At 31.1% G+C, this 22,527-nt stretch overlaps 2 protein-coding genes across 2 annotated transcripts; both read left to right on the forward strand.

Moving 5' to 3' along the window:
• The first annotated feature begins 11,684 nt into the window (after nucleotides 1–11,684).
• On the forward strand, nucleotides 11,685–13,108 carry LOC124930032 (iridoid oxidase-like). The gene is made up of 2 exons (XM_047470400.1): nucleotides 11,685–12,407; nucleotides 12,497–13,108. Exons 1-2 carry the CDS (start codon nucleotides 11,685–11,687, stop codon nucleotides 13,106–13,108), a joined length of 1,335 nt encoding a protein of 444 aa, XP_047326356.1.
• Nucleotides 13,109–19,695: 6,587 nt separating this feature from the next.
• Nucleotides 19,696–21,373, forward strand: LOC124930033 (iridoid oxidase-like). Its single transcript, XM_047470401.1, has 2 exons — nucleotides 19,696–20,658; nucleotides 20,762–21,373. Exons 1-2 carry the CDS (start codon nucleotides 19,696–19,698, stop codon nucleotides 21,371–21,373), a joined length of 1,575 nt encoding a protein of 524 aa, XP_047326357.1.
• Nucleotides 21,374–22,527: the final 1,154 nt, after the last annotated feature.

The raw sequence follows: 22,527 nt of genomic DNA on the forward strand, positions 1-22,527 counted from the left end.
TAGACAAGATCTTCTTTACCTTTAACCTTGAAACCCTCAGGTTGTTCCATATAGATCTCTTTCTCCAAGTCACCATGGAGAAATGCAGTCTTCACATCCAGTTGTTCAATTTCTAAATCTTGACTAGCAGCCAATGCTAACACAACTCTAATGGATGACCTCTTCACAAACAGTTAGAAGATCTCTTCAAAATCAATCCCCTTTTTCTGTCCAAAGCCCTTCACAACTAGTCTTGCTTTGTATCGAGGTTGTGAGCTATTCTCTTGGTGCTTCAACTTGAATACCCACTTGTTCTTCAAAGTCTTCTCTCCTTTTGGAAGTTTCACCAAGTCATAAGTCTCGTTCTCTTGCAAGGAATTTATCTCTTCTTGCATTGCCACCGACCACTTGTTCTTGTTTTCATGAGACAATACTTCTTGATAGGTTTTCGATTCTCCCCCGTCAGTCAACATCACATACTCATTGGGAGGATACCTACTAGAAGGTTGTCGTTGCCTACTAGATTTTCTAATATACTGATCATCAGGTGGCTCTAGAGAACTATCATCATCTTGTTCAACTCCCTCTGTTGGCTCAGCATCAACTAGAGGAGTCTCATCATCCTCAACTTGGGCATTTTCCACATCATTGGGCTGTGATTGTGGTGTACGAATCCTATCATTGTCAGACAATTCCTTCTCCGTAGACTTCGGCTTTTCTTTTTTCTCAAAGTCTTCAATGGTCTGATCTTCAAAGAATACCATATCTCTGCTTCTAATGAGTTTCTTGTTAACCGGATCCCAACATCGTTACCCAAATTCTCCGTGGCCATACCCAATAAAGATACACTGTATCGTCTTGCTATCAAGCTTAGCTCTCTCATCTCGAGGAACATGAACAAACACTTTATAACCAAAAACTCTCAAGTGATCACAAGAGACGTCTTTACCTCTCCAAACTCTTTCTAGAACGTCGCCATATAAAGGAGTTGAGGGTGAAAGGTTTATCAGATCAACCGTTGTCTTCATTGAATCTCCCCAAAAGGATTTTGCAACTTAGCATGAGACAAAATACAAAAAATTCTCTCATTGATAGACTTGTTCATCCTATCTGCAACTCCATTCCGTTGAGGTGTTTTTGGCACAGTCTTCAAAAGCTTGATCCCATGACTTTTACAGTATTCTACAAATGGCCCTCTGTATTCTCCACCATTGTCCGAACGAACACATTTCAACTTCTTCTCAGTTTCTCTCTCCACTTCAGCATTAAACAACTTGAAGTGATCCAATGCTTGATCCTTAGTCTTCAAGCAATATGCCCACACCTTCCTTGAGCAATCATCGATAAAAGTGATGTAATAACGAGAACCGCCTAAAGTTAAGGAATCCATAAAACATATGTTTGTGTGAACCATATCTAGGATATTGGGCTTCCTAGATGGAGAGAAACTTTTTAAAGAAACTCTATGTTTCTTACCAACTAAGCAATCTGTGCATGTCTTCAAATCTGTGGACTTTAAGCCCTAAAGATCGATTGTCTTGGAGAGAACTCGCATGCCATTTTGACTTAAGTGACCAAGTCGCTTATGCCAAAGATGAACAATCATTAACTGCAATTGCTTCTCCCCCGTAAGATTTAGTCTCTGTCACATAAAGAGAACCGACCTTCTTTCTTTTAGCTATCACCAAAGACCCCTTATTGAGTTTCCATTTTCCTTCAACAAAGTAACTATGATAGCCCTCATCATCAAGAATACCAGTAGAAATTAAATTCATCTGAATATCGGGAACATGTCGAACATTCTTTAAAAGTAGCTTGCACGAAGTGTTAGTATCCAAACAGACATCTCCTTTTCCAACAATCTTACACGTAACATGGTTTCCCAACATCACTGAACCAAACTGTCAACTATTGTAAGAAGCAAATATATCACAATGATTGGTGACATGATAAGAAGCACCCGAGTCTACCACCGATTGTGTATCTTGAGAAACAAGGTTGATACTATCATTGTCGTAAACAATATCGATGTCGTTACCACCCACATCTGCAACCTTAATACTTCGATCTTGCTTATTCTCCTTTTGTTCCCGCTTTAAAGATCTGCACTGATACTTCTTGTGTCCTAGTTTGCCACAATGATAACATTAGTCTCTTTTCTCGAGTTGGATGTTCCCCGTGACCTGTATGAACTGCCACTGCGATTCTTTGGAGTTTTACTTTTACTTCTACTCCTTTTCTCAGTCACGAACACCTGACTTGGAGTCGAGAAGCCCTGTTCTTTTCTTCTAACCTCTTCATTCAATACGCTCTCTTTCATCATTTTCAAAGTCAGCTTACCTTGTGGAACAGAATTGGTAATTGAAACCACAAGTATCTCCCAACTATCAGGCAAATAATTAATCAAACACATAACATGAAGCTCATCATCAAATTTCATTCCTATCGCAGCCAACTCATTTAGAATTCCTTGAAAAGAATTTAGATGCTCGGGCATAGAAGACCCATCTTGATATTTCAACGAGCAAAGCTTCCTAAATAGAAATGCTCTATTTTAAGTGTTATTCTTCTCATACAGATCACTTAAAATAGTCCACACTATATGAGCATTAACCTCAGTAGCCACATGCTGATACACACTGTTGTCAACCCATTGCCTGATTTTACCAACTGCCTTTCTGTTCAACTTCTTCCAATCTGCATCTGTCATAGCCTCTGGTTTGCCTTTATCACCCAAAATAGTGTCTTTGTAATCATAATTACACAATAAGTCCTCCATCTGTGACTTCCAGATTGTGTAATTAGTATCTGTGAGTTTGATCATCGTGTCATTACTACTCAACGATTCTTCCATTTGAATTATACAATAATCACCACCTAACAAACTCAGCTCTGATACCATTTGTTGGAGAAATCGAATAATAACACATATTTAGCAATCCATAAATAGACAAGCTACAACAAAATACCTAACAATTCTTTTCCCCCTTTTGTATAATCAAATGGGCAACCAATTCAATTGAGCATTAAACAATCAAACAATCAAAAATAGAGAGCAAGACACCAAGATTTTACGTGGAAAACCCAAATTAGGTAAAAACCACAGGACACTTCGGCCACTTAAATCATCCACTATATAGAATGGGTATACAATGTTGTTCAACACAAGTCTAGATGTAATCTAATCAAAGTTATCAATTAATCTCATCCTAACTTGTCATTCACATACATTATCATCAACACTAAAGATGGCTAACCAAATGGAGAAGAGATAAAGGAAATTAGAAGAAGAACCTGGTGCTTAAATGGAGAAATTGTTGTTTCAATGGAGGAGGAACTGCTGGAAGAGGGAGAGAGAAAAAAACTAAACTGCTGTGTTTTTTTTCTTAATTAAATATGCCCTAATAGGCTTTATTAATTTGTCAGGCCCAACTGACAAATGAGCTAACCCAACAAATTTCATGTTCATTAAATGGCATTTCATGTTCATAGCAAAAGAAAATTTTCATGTTAAATAGCATTTCATGTTAAATAGCATTTCATGTTCACCCTTTGTATGTAGGACTCTTCTTTAACTAGTATTTTGTTACTAGCCTACCAAGAAAAATTAGCTACCTTAATTGGAAATGGTGTCTAGAAACAAATTGAGTACCCCACTAAATTACTACACTTAACTAATTCATATTTGTTTTTCATTTATTCACAAGCTTTCAGAGGATAAAAATTTGTTATTGATTTCCTTTAACCTTTGACATGGGTCATTAAGGCATCAATTTAAATGCATGGGATGTTTTATGGAGAATCATCTTCCTAGCTAAATGTTGTGGCTTCGAGAGTTAGAATTGATGTCTTTTCCGAGCTAATGATAATAGCAAAAGAACGGGTCTTTGTGGTCTCCAATTTAAACTCTAAATATCTAACATCAAACTCTTATAAATTTAAAGATCGATCTAATTATTTTATGATTTAAAATGGTAAGTTATGGGTTCGAATCCCACTTATAACGTTTTTAAGAAAAGTGAAAGTCATTGTTGTGGGGTGTCATGCTTAGGGTGTGAAAATTACCGATATTATAATTATATCAAAAATATCGTATCGCAATATATTGAAAATAGCGATTTTTATGGTATACCGAAAAAGGTAAAGTATAGTACCGATACCGAATTTTTATGATAAATATATGAGATTTTCAATATTTTGGTATATCGAGATATACTGAAATACCGAAATAATATTTATAAATATATATATAATACTAATAAGGAAATAAATAGATTTAATATTAATTTAATTATAAAAACATAATTTTTATAAAACAAATTATAATTATAATGTAATATTATTCAATATATGTAGGGGTGAGCATATATTGGGTTAACCTAAACCCCAACCTTAACCCAAACCCAAAATATTAACTTGGGTAAGTTAATTTGGGTTGGGTTGGGTTGGGTTGGGTTGAGTATGGGTTGGGTTAAAGTTACCCAAATTATATAAATATAATTTAATTCTCTCTTATCAATACAATATAAACTAACCATCTTCCAACTCCAATATATTCTCTTAATTTTTACTAAATTGATTTCCATTACAGTCAAATGGAAATAATTGAAAATTTTAAAACTCATTAATAATATATTTATTAATTATATTCTAGCCTAGGGGTGGGTCAGTACGGTATACCTTAGTGTTTTATCCATACCTTATACCTTACCTAAAATTTCGGTATGCAAAAAATGCATACCTTTACCTTACCTTAATTTCGATATACCTTGATTCGACATACCTTATTTTCGGTATACAAAAAATGCATACCTTTACCTTACCTTGATTCAGTATACATTAATTTTGGTACGGTATCGGTATTAAACCTTTCATACCTAACAAAATATTAACTTAAAAAAAAAATCAATCTCATCGATAAGGTAGATATGACATATATTGAATAATATTTCAGTATAATTATATTTTGGTATTATTCAAAAATTATATTTCTATAATTAAATTAATATCAAATATATTTAATTATTTCCTTATAAGTATTATATATATATATATATTTATCTATATTTTAACATATAAATACTATTTCGGTATTTCGGTATATCTCGATATACCAAAATTTTAAAAATCTCATACCTTTACTGTACCAATAATTTCGGTATGATATCATACCTTATCTTTTTTCGGTATACCTTAAATATCGATATTTTCGATATATTGCAGTACGGTATTTTCTATATACCTTTAAAATCAATAATTTTCCCACCCCTAGACTCTAACCATTTGGAACTAACATATCATTATTATTCTAAAACTCTTTAATGAATTAATTTGTTTATGAAAATTAATAAAGTTTATCATATTCAAGACTTTATTTAGTAGAATTAATTTAAATATTATTTAAAAAATTTATATTAATCTCATTTATTATTTCATCAACTAATTTAGTAATTAAAATATTAAAATAATTTCAAGAAAAATCAGTATTATGTTAAACGTGTCAAAATGTGTCAAACATGCCAAAATATGCTAAAAATGTGTTAAATGTGTCAAAAATGTGTTAAACATGCAAGAAAACGTATTAAACATGCTAAAATGTGTTAAACTTATCAAAAATATTTTAAACTTTTCAAAAATGTGTTAAATGTGTCAAAAATGTGTTAAACATACAAAAAACGTATTAAACATGCTAAAATATGTTAAACTTGTCAAAAACGTTTTAAACGTGTCAAAAACGTGTTAAACGTGCCAAAATGTGTTAAATATGCCAAAAACGTGTTAATCATGTCAAAAATATGTTAAACGTGCCAGAAATGTGTTAAACATGCCAAAAACATGTTAAGCATACCCTAAACGTATTAAACATACCAACAACGTGTTAAATGTGCCAAATCGTGTTCAACGTGTTAAAATGTGAAAAACGTGTCATTGTGCAAAAACGTCTTAAACGTACCAAAACATGTTAAAAACGTGTTAAGTGTGCTGAAAACGTGAAAAAATGTTCAACGTGTTAAACTTGTCAAAAATGTGTTAAATGTGACAAAAATGTATTAAACATGTCAAAAACGTGTTACATGTGCCAAAATGTGTTAAACCAAGACAAAATATGTTAAATATTAAACGACTAAAAAACATAATAAATGTGTTACAAACTAAAATATACTTTGGGTTACCCAACTCATATTATTCATTAATATGGGTTGACCAAATTTAATTTGAGTTGAATATGGGTTGATAATATAGGATGTGTTAAGCCATTTTCACAACCCCTAAATATATGTCATCTCTACCTTGACAATAAGATGAAAAAAGATCCAACTAAACATTCAATTTATTGGAGTGGTGGAAATTAGAGAAACTAAGTACTCAATCCTTTCAATTATTGTCAAGGAGTTTTTATAATCTCATCCTCAATAGTTGCTAGTGAGTTTTCTTTTAACTTGTGTAAAATGATAGTTGGTCTTTTAGGAGCAATTTGAGTTTTAAAATAGTGGAGGCATCAGTGCGCACATATGATTCGCTAAAAGGAGATGAATTCAACTTAAGAAAAAGATCATATAGGTGATGAATTTAAATTGTTCTAAGAAAATGAACAAATTAAAAAGAGGGAGATATTTATATTAAGTCTGAATTAACTAATATTTATTTTTATTACTATTATTATCTAACATTAATTGTATTATCAATTTATAAAAAAAATAATTTGCAGATACAAATGCGATTACAAATGCGATTGAAGATCGTTCTAAATTCCCTCTCTCGTATCAATTCTATAGTCTAACTTAAAGATTATAATTATGTTTATTCTTGATAATTTTAATTTTCGTAACTAAATTAAATTTTTAAGATTTACTAGTTCATAAAAATGTTGGATTTTAAAAAATATTTTATTTTATGATAAATATATTTAATTTTTAATTTTGTGTAACGTTTATGTAGTAACTATATTAAATTAGTTTTTTTGTTTAAGTTATTATATTTTTTAACTATGAAAAGTATAATACTGATATCGTGCCGAAATTAAGATATACTGAAATCAAGGTAGGTAAATGTATTAACTTTTGTATACCGAAACTTTCGATAATGTATAAGATATGAATAAAAATTTAAGGTATAACATACCTAGGGGTGGGTCGGTACAATATACCTTAATTTTTTATCCATACCTTATACTTACCAAAAATTCCAGTATATGAAAAGTCATATATTTATCTTACATTAATTTTGGTATACCTTAATTTCGATACAGTATCGGTATTATACATTTTATACCTAAAATACATATAAACTTAAACAAAAAAAGTTATTTAATATAGTTATTAAATAAACGTTACACAAAATTATAAATTAAAGATATTTATCATAAAATAAAATATACTTTTTACAATTCAACATTTTTAAAAACTAAAAAACATTAAAAATTGAATTTAGTTAAAAAAATTAGAGTTAATAAAAAATAAACATAAGTATAATTTTCAAGTTAAACTAAAATGGAGACGAGAAAGAGAAATTCATAATGATCTTCAATCGCATTTGTATCTACAATTTTTTAATTTTTTAATAAATTGATAATACAATTTAGGTTAGAAAATAATAATAAATATTTCTTAATTTAGACTTAATTGATAAAAAAAAAATTCACTCCTTTCAATTTATTCATTTTCTTTGAAAAATTCAAACCATCATCTATACTACCTTTTTATAACTTTAATTCTTCTTCTTTTAACCAATTATTTGTGCACACCAATGCCTCTACTAATTTAGAACTCAAATTGTTTTTAAAAGGATCCACTATCCTTTTACTCAAGTTGACAACATACTCACTAACAACAATTGGAATATGTGTTTACAAAAATATCATTGACAATAATAAAAAGTATTGTGTATCTAATTTAACTTTCTTTCCACCTCTCTAAGAGATTGAAAATTTGGTTGAATATTTTTCATTCTTATCGTCAATATAAATATGTCATATATGTAATAATATTACAATATAATTTTATTTTGATTTTCAAAAATTATATTTTTATAATTAAATTAATATTGAATTTATTTATTTTTTATAAGTATTATATATATATATATATATTTTAATTTATAAATATTATTTAGGTATTTCAGTATATCCCGTTATACCAAAATTTTGAAAATCTCATACATTTATCGTACAAATAATTTTAGTATCGGTACCCTACCTTACATTTTTTCAGTATAATCGATATATATCTTATAAATTGCTGTACGTTATTTTCGATATGTCCATATAATATCGGTAATTATTTGTTAAAAAATATGAAACTTAAGTTTGTAAATATTATTGTCAAGGATTTTCGAACTATATGATTTCACCGATCATTAAGTAGTAATATATACTTGGACTCAAAGCTTTACAGATCTTTATGATATTGGTTTGAAGGTTGAGCTTCTCTCAACTTTTCTTTTTGTCGGAAGCTTCTTCAGTTTTCTGTTTACCGTCCTTTCTTGATAAAGGTAAATTATATATGCATTATATAATTATTTTTTAATTGTTAGTCATACAAATTATATATGCATACACAAAATTATAAATATAAATCAACAATCTTAATCTTAAATGGTTTAGTGGTTAAAGTGTTAATGCTACATAATTGGAAGGAAATGGTTTATTGTTTTTTGATTTGATCAAAATGGAAGTGTAAGGTCACAAGATTATATGTCAATTAAGGTAGATAAAAATATGGAATGAAATAGTTGGTCAATCGAAGTGAGTATGCCTCATGATGGGAAGTCAACTATGTCAAGTTAAGTGGATAAAAATATAGAATGAGATGGTTGGTTAGTCAAAGTGAGTATGTCACACGATGAGAGGTAGATTGGAGATTGGTGTGCCAAAGTGAGGGTAAAAGAGATTGGTAATATACCGAAGTGAAAGTTTAAGATCACAGTATGAAATGTATGATTAGGGTGGATAAATGTGAAATAAGATGGGCTGGTGAGTCGAAGTTATGTTAAGTAAGTTGTGTTGTTTATTGTAAAATATGTGAGGAGGTGGATTGTTTGACCAAAATGAAAGTAAAGTCTCAAGCAAGAGATCGATTAAGATTAGTGGGATAAAAATGTGGAATGAGATGGTTTTGGTTAATCAAAGTAAGTAAGGTCACGATATGAGAAGTCGAATGGGGGATTGATGGTTCAAAATAAGGGTACAAGAGATTGGTAATGTTGGAGATGGTTGATTTGACTGAAATAAAATTGTGTAAATATGATAGGTTGATTATGGTGTGGAGAAATGTGTAATGAGATGGTTAGTTATCCGAAGTGAGGATAAAAATGTCAGGTTGTATATTGTAAAATATGTGAGGAGATGGGTCATGAGATAAGAGGTTAGTTGGGAATTGGTGACCAAAGTGAAGAGTAAAAGAGACTGGTGGTGCTGAAGATGGTTGATTTAACCGAATTGAAAGTGTAAGGTCACATATGAGAGGTCGATTCTTGGGATGGATAAATGTGGAATGAGATGGATGATTAGCCGAATTGATGATAAAGAACTTCGTGTTCTATATTATAAAATATGTTACAAGATGAGTTGTTTAAAGAAGTGATAGCAAGTTCTCGAGATGAGAGGTCGATTGTGAATTGGTGGTTAAATATGAAATGAGATGGTTAATTAGTCAAAGTAAAAGTAAGGTAAAGAAATGGGAGGTCAATTGAGATGGATAAATGTGGAATGAGATGTATGGTTAGTCGAAGTGAGGATAAGAATGTCGGGTTGTGAATTATAAAATATGTGAGAAGATGAGTTGTTTGATAAAATGAATGTATGTTTTTCGAGAGAATAGAGGTCGATTTTTATTGGTAGATAAATATGGAATGATATGATTTTTGATTAGTTGAAGTGAAAGTAATGTAAAGAGATAGAGGTCGATTGGGAAAAAAATTGTTATTGGTGTTTAAAATATGCGAGAAGATTAGTTGTTTGACCGGAGTGAAAATTAAGATTACGAGATAAGAAGTTCGATTTGAAATGGTAGATAAATGTGAAATGAGATGGTTGGTGAGTTTGAATGCTTTAATTAAAGTCACAAGATGAGAGGTCGTTTAAGCATTGATGGGTAAAATGAGGGTAAAAAATAGATTAGTAATGTTTGAGATTTTTGATTTGACCAAAATGAAAATGTTACGTCACAATATGAGAGGTTCATTAGAAAAAAAATATGGAATGAAATATGTGAGAAGATGAGTTATTTTATCGAATTGAATAAAATGTGTAATGAAAGTGTTTTATTTTTTATTTTAATATATTATTCGTGATTTATTATGAATTTTAAACATTGATATACATATTATTATAATTATTTATTAATTTTTTGTGTGTATATTTTTATCCGTGTAGATCGTACGAGAATTTTCCTAGTTTAGTTAATATAATTTTAAAATAATATAGGATTTATTTTAATAATTCAGGTTGATCACTTATCATTTTCAATTCTTTCAATTTATCCAATTTATTTGTTAAATGCTCAAATATTTTTTATTTTATTTATTATCAAAAATATATTTATATATTAATGTTTAATTTTTAAAGTGCCTAGATTGTTGGGTCGAGAGTTGTGGTTAATTTGAATATGTATGTGAGAGTAAATGGATAATTGGATCGGATCATAGGTTGACTCGCCCAATCATAAGCTTGAAAAATTAAATAAAAATGTAATATACACAAGTTTTGAATTTACAACCTCACAATATAAGTATAACATTTTAACCAACTAAGCTAATATCACTTTATATTTTAAAATCAACTTCAAAATTGATAACATTAACATTTTAAATAATTAAACTAATAATATTTTAAATTCGTTTATATAATTTATTATATATATATATATATAACACTCCATATATATAATAGTTAGTTATATCAATTATATATTCATACACAAATTTATAAAAAGAAATCAACAATTTTAAGTGGTGTAATTGTTAAATGTTTATTCTACACAATAAAGATTAAGGATACTCAGTGCAAATTTGTAATAATTATAAAGAGAGATTAAGAAATATGTTTGTTGGTTGATGGAAGTGTGTTGGTAAGTGGGTAAGAATAATATTGTTGTTTGTTAGAAATGTTTTGATAAAACTCAGTAAAGATGAGATTATTGGGTAATATAGAATATGTTGGCTAACGAAAATGACTTGGTAAGTGAGTTAAAATAAAACTATTGGTTGACTAAAAGCTCGATAAAGAAGAGATGGTTGACTAATAAGGAATATGTTGTTGATTGACGAAAATAAATCGGTAAATAAATGAGGATAAAATTGTTATTTTGTTTTTAATTAACAGTAAAAACTAAAAAAATCTTGTTAGTTATTAAAATAACTTATTATGCAATGAGAACACATTTATAATTCAAACTAACTCATATCACTCGGTACGCAACTCTAGGAATAAGTAAATAAATAAATACAGTTTCAGATAATATATAAAACTTGCACAATCATGGGCACGCAAACTAATTTTGACAATATAGGCTTAAAGTTGAAATAATTTGTAAACAGGTAAAGTATTGACAATATATATGTTTTTTATTAATCAAATGTTAGTTCTACCAAAAAATTATAATAATTTTTTCTATGTGATCATTTAAAATTTATATTGGCTATATATAATATACATGCAATTGGGAACATGCATTGCTTAGAGAAATTAAGAGCATAAGTTCTGAAAAATGGATTGGACTTGGAGTTGTTCTATTTCTGGGCTGAGTCTTATACTATCGGGGCCTCTTCTGATCATCATTCTCTTTCTCTACCATTCCCGGAGGAGGCAGGCGGAGGCGCATGATTCTGGTAAACTCCGGCCACCAGGTCCTTTGGGATGGCCGGTGGTAGGCAACATTTTTGACCTCGGAGAACTGCCACATCAGACCTTGTGTAAGCTCCGGGATAAGTTCGGGCCTGTGATTTGGCTACAGTTAGGATCAGTCGGAACTGTTGCTGTCAACTCGGCCGATGCTGCGGCCAAGCTATTCAAGAACTACGACCTAGCCTTCTCCGACCGTAAATGCCCGGATGCACTAACTGCCCACGGTTTTAATCATGGGTCAATGGCCATTGGAAACTACGGGTCCTACTGGCGCGTAGTCAAGAGGATTGGAGTCATGAGTAAGTTCATGGTGTGGACTGCAAAGCCTAACTTATCAGATTATTTCCCGATGTTGAAGAGATTAGATCTCTTGGGAATAAAGAAGGGGATGATGAAGGATATGGGAACATGTTTGAAGATGGTGGAGAATTTTGTGAAGGAGAGGGTGGTTCAAGAGGAGAGATTCAAGAGTAGAGAAGATTATAACCGGAAGAAGGATTTCCTTGATGTTCTAATGGAGTTCCAAGGTGACAATAGAGAAGGGCTTAGCAGAGTTTCCGAGGAAAACCTCAATATCCTTATTATGGTATATCTTGTTTTGTATACCATTTAAAATTGTGTTTGGTGTTCCAATCTTATTGAAAACAAGTGGATTGAACTAACAAACTTTTATAGGAAATGTTTTTTGCAGGATCCGAGACCACAAGTAACTCGATCGAGTGGCTAATGTCAGAGCTACTAAACCACCCCAATTGCATGATGAAGTTGAAAGATGAGCTCGATAGAATAGTGGGAAGGGGAAGAAAAATAGAAGAAAGCGATATCGATGAACTCTCATATTTGCAAGCGTGTGTGAAAGAAGCCTTAAGATTGCACCCTCCACTACCCATGCTCCTCCCAAGGAATTCAATGGAAGACACGAATTACAATGGCTACTTCATACCCAAAGGCACACAAGTCTTAGTAAATGCCTATGCAATAGGGAGAGATCCTGAAGTATGGGATAACCCCTTGGATTTTAAACCCGAGAGGTTCCTCGACAAGAACATAGAGCTAGTTGGTCAACATTTTGGGTTGATTCCTTTCGGGGCGGGCCGAAGGATATGTATGGGTTATGCTTTGGGACAAAGAGTGCTTCATCTTGTCACCGCGACTCTTATCCACACGTTCGACTGGAAAGTTGGAGATTCGACAACTCCTGGGATGATTGACATGAACGAAAAGATGGGAATAACAGTAAGAAAATTGAATCCCTTAATAATCATACCTACGAAACGAGAACTCTAAACTTATCATTGTATTCTTGTTTCCACGAATAAATATTTGTCTAAATATTATTTAAAGCACTTAGACATGTCATGTTATGCTATTTCTATATCATTCTCAAATCTAATACCATAGTTGATGAAACAAAGAGTCTAGTATATATCTTAAAATAAATCATGTTACACCATTGGGATTTTTTTTATATACAAAAGAGAGAATGATGATTTTTTTATATTCAAATAAACAATTCATTTTTAACACTTGGAATGAAACTTTTTCTATAACTTGCTATATTGAATTAACACTAATTTTTTTTTTCAATTTTTGTGGAATTCTGTAATCAATGATTATTCTTGAAGTATTATTTCCTCCTTCATTGCATTGTAATTCAATTTGATAGTATTTTATTCTCTATTTAGTTTTGGATAATAACACATTATTAATTTTCTTTATAATTTTTCATTGCTTCAATTTGTTGATGGGAACGTAAATAGAAAATCACGGTATCTCAGATGGGGACCATTACTATTACAAAATAATCAATATGTCAGTTATTTTTGTTTGAATAATTCTAATTTATTCATTTTATAAAATTAGAAATATCACTTAGGGTATCCTCACTTTATATTCATGATAAATACACACGTAAGCCCATAAACTTGATTTCACATTAGATAATACACACGTAAGCCCAGAAACTTGATTTCACATTAGATCACATTATTTGACTTATATTAAAGATGACATTTACACAATTAATTATTATACTAGTCACACATAAATTCTAACAAACTCACATTGGGTCATATATGTACAAAAATAAACGTGTCAACAATAATACGTTCAAGGTTTTGTGTCATCTCAATTGTATTATATTGTATAAATAAACTTATCAATTAATTATATCATAATAAGACCAAAGAACTCGTCATTGTATTTAATCACAACTAGACCAACAATGATCACATTAATCATTATAATTAATTAACAAATCATATCACGGATGTGATGTGTCAATTTTCAATTGGTGTGAGATCAAACTTTTCACATTATTTTACATAATGTCTTTAAACTTATAATAACTGAGTGTATACACATACTTCAAAGTCATAGAATAACAATTTAATCTAAACTCCCACTTAAATTAAAATACTCAAATAATAAAATACTCATGTGAGTAGTTTGCTCATGAAAGATCTTGGATACCAAACCTTTTGTAAGAGAATCTTCTAACATTAAGTTTGTTCATATATGTTATATGTTTAATTGTTTATTCTGTACTATTTCTTTAACAATAAGAAATTTAATGTCAATAAATTTTGACTTTGTGGTAGTCCTATTTTTATTGTAATACAGTACAATTGATTTCTTGTCACCGTACAATTTACAATTTTAGTGGTCTTTCAATTTCTTCCATAATACGTAGTTCCTTAACAAAATTTCTTAGCCATAGACCATGATTTGATGCCAACTTTTATGATAGAGGAAGCTACAAGTTTTTGTTTAGCACTCTTCCAAGATATAGCTCCTCCTACTAACTGATAAACATAGTCGAAAGTTGATTTTCTACTATATTAACATCCTGCAAATTCAGAGTCAAAATACTCAATGATCTCAAACTGATTTGACATTTGATATATGAGCATGTAATTCATTGTTTTTTTAAATATCTCATAACAATTTTGGTTGCTTTCCAATGATCTATTCCTACGTTACTAAGATTTCTTTCTAGAACTCCAAAAATATACGTAATATTAGAACACATGCATACTTGAGCATACATCAAACTCCCAAACTCCCATTAACCGAAGCATAGAAAATTGTTTCATGTCTTCAATCTCAATATTTCTTTTTGGATATTGATTGAGACTAACTTTGTCTTATTTAGAGACAAGGGTATCTAAAGGTTTATTATCCAACATTCCATACATTTAAAGCACTATATCAATATAGTTTCTTTGAGATAACCCAAGGATACCTCGAGAACTATCTCGAAATATTTGAATTTCTAATACAAATGAATTTTCGCTAGGATCTTTCATTCCAAGATTCTTTGATAGAAATATTTTAGTTTTATACAAATGCATAAATCAATTTATGCAAGTAGTATGTCATCAACATACAATACCAAGAAAATATGTTTACTTCCAATAATATTTTTATATACACATTCATCGACGATATTTGCCTCGAAATCAAATGAGAAAATAACATGATGAAATTCGTGATATCATTGACGAGAAGCATGCATGTTTGAGCTAATAAATGAATTTTCTCAATTTATATACCATATTCTTTGAGTCTCCCGACACAAATTTCTAGATGCACCATATAGATTGTTTCTTCAATTTCTCCATTGACAAACGCCGTTTTGACATCCATTTGATGAAGCTCCATATCAAAATGTGCAATGAGTGCCATGATTATCCTAAAAGAGTCCTTCGATAAAACTATAGAAAATGTCTCTTTAAAGTCAATCCCCTCCATTTAAGAATAACATTTTGCTACAAGACAAGTCTTATGTTTGTCAACATTTCCCTTTGAATTCCATTTGGTTTTTATATAAATTAATTTATAACCAACATGTTTTTTTCTTTCAAATAAGGGGATAAGTTCCCAAACTTTATCGACTTGCATAGATTTATACTCTTCGTTCATTACACAAATTCACTTTTTAGAATTTGTATCCTTCATAGCATGTTTGAAGCTTAGAGGGTGATCTTCCATTATAAAGAAAACTATATAATCATTTAATTTAGCAGTTATGTTTTCTCTAGTGGATCTATTTAATTTAGCAGTTATGTTTTCTCTAGTGGATCTCTTAAAATTTCTCTAGTGGATCTCTTAAAATCATTCGATCTTGAGGTTGTTGAGTTTGTTTTTCATAAGTTTGTTTAATGTCTTGTTGCTCTTGATTTTGAATTTGATCATCAATAGAAATAAAATCCATATCAATGTAAAAATTATTTGAGATAATGTAAAAATTTTTGAGATATGAATCAAGTCTTACTCAATATGAATTGTTGAATCCAAATTATCTTAACAAAGTCATTTCTATCATCAAACACAATATCTTCAAAAGAATATTGCAGTTCCCGTCTAAAAAATTGTTTTTAACTTGGAATCATAGTTGCTTGATAGTTCAGATTACCCAATAAAATAGCTACTAACTGTTTTGGGATCAAATTTCCTTTCATTCGGCCTATAAGAGCTTGGCTCAGCAGAACATCCCCAAGCATGGAAATGCATTAAACTATGTTTCTAACTAATCTAAAGCTCATGAGTTGTTTTACTAGTTGCTTTAGTTAAACTATGTTTCTAACTAATCCAAAAGTTGCTTTAGTTAAACTATGTTTCTAACTAATCCAAAGCTCATGAGGTGTTTTACTAGTTGGTACTCTATTTAAAATGTTTTACTAGTTGGTACTCTATTTAAAATGTAGGTTGCAGTCTTACCATGTCCTTAAAAGTGTGAAGTTTGATTATGCATTCCATTCATTCTAGGTGAATCGAGCATGGTGTATTCACACCATTCATTCTAGGTGAATCGAGCATGGTGTATTGTGGGACAATCCCACACTCCTTTAGGTATCTAGCAAAGGTCATAGGTCATGGATGTTATTCACATGAACCGTCATATTTACCGTAATATTCACCACCACGATCATATTATTTGACATTGATCATATTATTTGACATTGACTTTTCATGAATTAGAAATATGTACGCATTTATCATCTATAAATGATAACTCTAAGACGTTAATTGCCCTCCAAATAAACAATGATATCTCAATATGTCCATATGCCTTATTTGTGATTCCAATCTCCCATATAAATGTGTCTTTCAATTGGTCTGTAGTAATTTATACAACCCTACAATGAAACCCTTATGTTAAATGTGTCTTTCAATTGGTCTGTAGTAATTTATACAACCCTACAATGAAACCCTTATGTTAGTAGTAACACTAGAGTCTAACCACCAAGTATTTTGGTACTGAATCAAAATTAACTTTAGAACAGACTAAATTAAAAAATGTATTTTTCTTAGCACACCAAATACAGTACTCAAGATATTCACCTTTATAAATTTTAAATTAAGGTTGAACTTGAGTTTCTTTCTTTTGTGTTAGAAATTTATCATTAGCAGGCTCATTTTTTCTCTTTATACATTTTCTTTATCCAAAAAAATAACAGGTTAGACTAACAAAATCTAATATTTAAACATTAGCATAATAAACAAAGACTTTCATTCATCATCAATAATTTAAAAAGCTCACATAATTCTCTTGTCATTTAAGATTAATTGAAAATAAATGATAACATATCATTCTTATAAAAAAAATATTATTTTCCTATTTACACATTCTCCATACATCTATAAAGAGGGAGAGAGCAAACTTTCTTTAGCATCTAGTGTATATATGTCTTCTAACCAAAAGTGCTCCTGATTATTTTTATCTAGATGAACTAAACACGCTAAGTAAGAAAATCACAACTTTGTGCATCAAAATCATACATTTATCGATAAAACAACAATTTTTAACAAAATTTAGAAATATGTATCAAAACTATATTTATAGTTTATAAGATTTTTTATAGTTTATAAGATTTATAATAATAAGTCATCTAACAAGACACATTAGCTATAAATCAAATCAAGACTAGTAGTCTTGAATTGATACATGGGCCATCAAATATAAAGGTCTGCGTTAATGCGTCAACCAATATAAGCAACAATCGAGTTACATATAGTTCATTATTCAAGTCTAGAGTAATAAAATAGTTCGTCAACCAATATAAGCAACACTCGAGTTACATATAGTTCATTATTCAAGTCTAGAGTAATAAAATAGTTCAATCGTCATATTTATTTAAAGCCTCGTTTTCAAGTCCAAACATACCAAATTTCATTTTAATGTCAAAATAAGAAGCCATATCAAACTATCTTAAAATAATTTTATAAACTATCGTTTTATCAAACTATCTCAAAATCATTTCATAAACTATCATTTTAACTAACTTGTCTTAAATCATTTTTATACAACTGTCATAAAATTATCATCAACATATACATATATTACACAGCATTTTGAATCAACCTGTTTTATTTTATCTTGAAATAGTAATACATGAATATTATAAAAATCAATATTTCAATATGATGAAACTTGTGCCTAAAATAATCATGATATATATATATATTTATAAAAGTAAACTTTAGTAAGAGTAAATTTCTTACTTTAATTTCAATATAACTTCTACCATTTTTTCTTCCAACCAAACCAAAGAAGCTTTAACCTTTATCTCCAGTCTATAGTTAAGAAGTAAATGACATGGTGCTTTCTTATTACTATGCAGGGAAGGTAACGAGTTAATTATAATTTCACGTCACTAATTCTTATTAGAAATATCCCACGAATTCCACTTATCTCCATAAGAATATTCCACTTGTCATATCATATAAAAATTATAATTTCACTCACCTATATCACTAATCCTTATTAGAAATATACCACTTGTCCTTTATCATAAATACCACTTATCTCCATTAGAATATTCCACTTGTCATATAACACTTATCTTCATTAAATTATGCACTTGACACCCATCTCCCTTACAACAAAGTATATGTCGTCTACAAATGAAGCCACATATAATTTATATATGAAATCATATTTTTTTAATTTTTTATTTTAAATTCAGACATCACATACTTTATCTTATCATTTATTTTATTATCCAATTTATTTGTTAAACAACAACAATATGTTTGATTTTTTATTATATTTATACATGATAACTTATTAACGAAAATTAGTATAATAATTTATTCACACTTATAATTCAATGTAACTGATATATCTTGGTACACAACTCTAGAAATTAATAAATAAATAATGGTTCAAGATAATATTTAAAATTTAAACAATGGTCACACAAACTACTATTGACAATTTTTACAATATAAGTAAAATTAAAATATTTTGTAAACAGATTCTATTAGGGATGACAATAATCAGTTTAGGGCGGGATGCATTTACTATCCACACCCTGTTTTACTTTGAATTTTTTTTATATAATTTCCGTCCTGTTCGGTTTTGAAAAAAAATCTCGTAGAGCACCGTTTATACTATATTATTTTTAAAAAATTATTATAAAATGATATAAAATAATTTTTTAATATATTATAATATATTAAAAATTCATAATATTATAAAGAAATAAATTTAAATTATTATAAAATATAATGGAGAACTAAATATATTAGTGATTTTATATGTTTAATTGTGTATATAGTACGGGGCAGAATTATGATGAAATCGGAAGGAAACACAAATATTATCCATGTCCTATCCCAGTCAACTATACTATCCCAGTCAACTATAGATCAAATCGTAGAAAACCGTCCCTAAACAGGGTATTTCGGTTCGTTTACTGCGAAGCGATATCAACTTATCATTCTTATTCATAGATTAGATAGTATGATGCTACAATAATATATGTTTTCTATTTTAGTTAGTTTAGAAAGAAAAAAAAAATATATATATATATATATATATATATATATATATATTTTGCTTAGAGAAAGTGCATAAGTTCTGAAAAATGGATTGGATTTGGAGTTGTTCTATTTCGATGCTGAGTCTTATACTATCGGGGCCTCTTCTGATCATCATTCTCTTTCTCTACCATGCCCGGAGGAGGCAGGCGGAGGCGCATGATTCTGGTAAACTCCGGCCACCAGGTCCTCCGGGATGGCCGGTGGTTGGCAACATATTTGACCTCGGAGAACTGCCACATCAGACCTTGTGTAAGCTCCGGGATAAGTTCGGGCCTGTGATTTGGCTACAGTTAGGATCGGTCGGAACCGTTGCAGTCAACTCGGCCGATGCTGCGGCCAAGCTATTCAAGAACCACGACCTAGTCTTCTCCGACCGTAAATGCCCGGATGCACTAACTGCCCACGGTTTTAATCATGGGTCAATGGCCATTGGAAACTACGGGTCCTACTGGCGCGTAGTCAAGAGGATTGGAGTCACGGAATTCAACACGGCGAAGAGAGTGAACGAGACTGTCCATGTCCGAAGAAAGTGTGTGGATAACATGATCCTTTGGATCGAAGAAGCGGCCATGGAATCTTATTCAAGTGGGCGGAAGGGGGAGATAGAGATTGCCCATTTTCTATTCCTAATGGCTTTCAATGTGGTGGGGAATATGATATTCTCGGAGGATATACTAGAATCCAAGAATATTAAAGGGAAAGAGTTCTTTGATTCCATGAGTAAGATCATGGTGTGGACTGCAAAGCCTAACTTATCCGATTATTTCCCAATGTTGAAGAGATTAGATCTCTTGGGAATAAAGAAGGGGATGATGAAGGATATGGGAACATGTTTGAAGATGGTGGAGAATTTTGTGAAGGAGAGGGTGGTTCAAGAGGAGAGATTCAAGAGTAGAGAAGATTATAACCGAAAGAAGGATTTCCTTGATGTTCTAATGGAGTTCCAAGGTGACAATAAAGAAGGGATTAGCAAGGTTTCCGAGGAAAACCTCAATATTCTTATGACGGTAAGACTAATAGTTAGCTCGATTGATAAGAATATTTTTAATCTCATTGAAAACAAGTAGATCAAAGAAATTCTTCATTGTCTAAGCTAACCGACTTTTATAGGAAATGTTTTTTGCAGGATCCGAGACCACAAGTAACTCGATCGAGTGGCTAATGTCAGAGCTACTAAACCACCCCAATTGCATGATGAAGTTGAAAGATGAGCTCGATAGAATAGTGGGAAGGGGAAGAAAAATAGAAGAAAGCGATATCGATGAACTCTCATATTTGCAAGCGTGTGTGAAAGAAGCCTTAAGATTGCACCCTCCACTACCCATGCTCCTCCCAAGGAATTCAATGGAAGACACGAATTACAATGGCTACTTCATACCCAAAGGCACACAAGTCTTAGTAAATGCCTATGCAATAGGGAGAGATCCTGAAGTATGGGATGACCCCTTGGATTTTAAACCCGAGAGGTTCCTCGACAAGAACATAGAGCTAGTTGGTCAACATTTTGGGTTGATTCCTTTCGGGGCGGGCAGAAGGATATGTATGGGTTATGCTTTGGGACAAAGAGTGCTTCATCTTGTCACCGCGACTCTTATCCACACGTTCGACTGGAAAGTAGGAGATTCGACAACTCCTGGAATGATTGACATGAACGAAAAGATGGGGATAACAGTAAGAAAATTGAATCCCTTAATAATCATACCTACAAAACGAGAACTATAAACATATCATTGTATTCATGTTTCCACGAATAAATATTTGTCTAAATATTAAAGCACTTAGATGTTGGTTTTGACTATTGAATCTTTCATATATGAAACTCTGGAAAATAGATATTTGTTAAAGAAGAAAAGTCTTGAAAATCTTAAATGTTGTATATTCAACATTTACAAACTATCCTTATATAGAGTAATTAACCTAGAACTCTAAATTGCTTATACATACAGGCCCAAGCCCATTAATAATTAAATAAACCTAATGATATAAAAGACAATATAAGAATATAATATATTATAAATTATATTATATAATATAATAATATATCAATATAATATATTATTATAATATATACACTAACAATAATAAACGTCTACAACTTTCAATTTTCTGACAATCAATGTTTAAACTCACAATCTCCCCCATAAACTTGATTTGGTTCGAGATTCTTCACGTCGAGCGGCTCTCGCATCTCTGCAAATTTGACTCTTGCTAGTGCCTTAGTGAAAACGTCTGCACGCTACTCTCTAGTGCTTACGAACTTTGCAACGATCTGTCGATTCTCGACGCATTCATGGATAAAATGGAACCGAGTGTCGATGTGTTTGCTACGTCCATGAAACACCGGGTTCTTCATTAATGCTATTGCGAACTTGTTGTCAATATAGAGGGTTACCGGCCTCGACTCGCATCCGAGCACCTCGCTCAACAAGTTTCTTAGCTAAAGTCCTTGGCACGACGCTACAGTAGATGCCATAAACTCCGTCTCACATGAAGATAAAGCAACAATTCGTTGCTTCTGAGATTGCCACGTGATCAGATTCCCGTTGAGATAAAACACCATCCCTCCAGTACTTTTTTTGTCGTCTGTGTCACCAGCTAGGTCGTTGTCACTAAAACCAACGAGTTCTTTAGCTTCTCGTCCTCTTCTTAACTAAATCCCATAACTCGCCGTTCCCTTCACGTAACAAAGAATGTGTTTATTGTCTGTTGGTGTAGAGTGGTAGGCTTCTCCATGTATCGACTCATTATGCCAACTGTATAGGAGATATCGGGTCGAGTGTGTGTAAGTACCTAAGACACCTGATGATACACCTATACTCTTTCGGATCCACTATGCTTCCTTCCACATCCTTTCCGAGCTGTAACTTTGCTTCCAT

The sequence above is a fragment of the Impatiens glandulifera genome, chromosome 3, assembly GCF_907164915.1.
Source record: "Impatiens glandulifera chromosome 3, dImpGla2.1, whole genome shotgun sequence".
NCBI classification, from domain to species: domain Eukaryota; kingdom Viridiplantae; phylum Streptophyta; class Magnoliopsida; order Ericales; family Balsaminaceae; genus Impatiens; species Impatiens glandulifera.

Excerpts from the sequence above, each read along its gene's own strand:
- LOC124930032 (XM_047470400.1), top strand. The coding sequence starts at position 11,685 with ATGGATTGGACTTGGAGTTGTTCTATTTCTGGGCTGAGTCTTATACTA. Across the intron at positions 12,408-12,496 it reads ACCTCAATATCCTTATTATG|GAAATGTTTTTTGCAGGATC; the intron begins GTATATCTTGTT and ends AAACTTTTATAG.
- LOC124930033 (XM_047470401.1), top strand. The coding sequence starts at position 19,696 with ATGGATTGGATTTGGAGTTGTTCTATTTCGATGCTGAGTCTTATACTA. Across the intron at positions 20,659-20,761 it reads ACCTCAATATTCTTATGACG|GAAATGTTTTTTGCAGGATC; the intron begins GTAAGACTAATA and ends CGACTTTTATAG.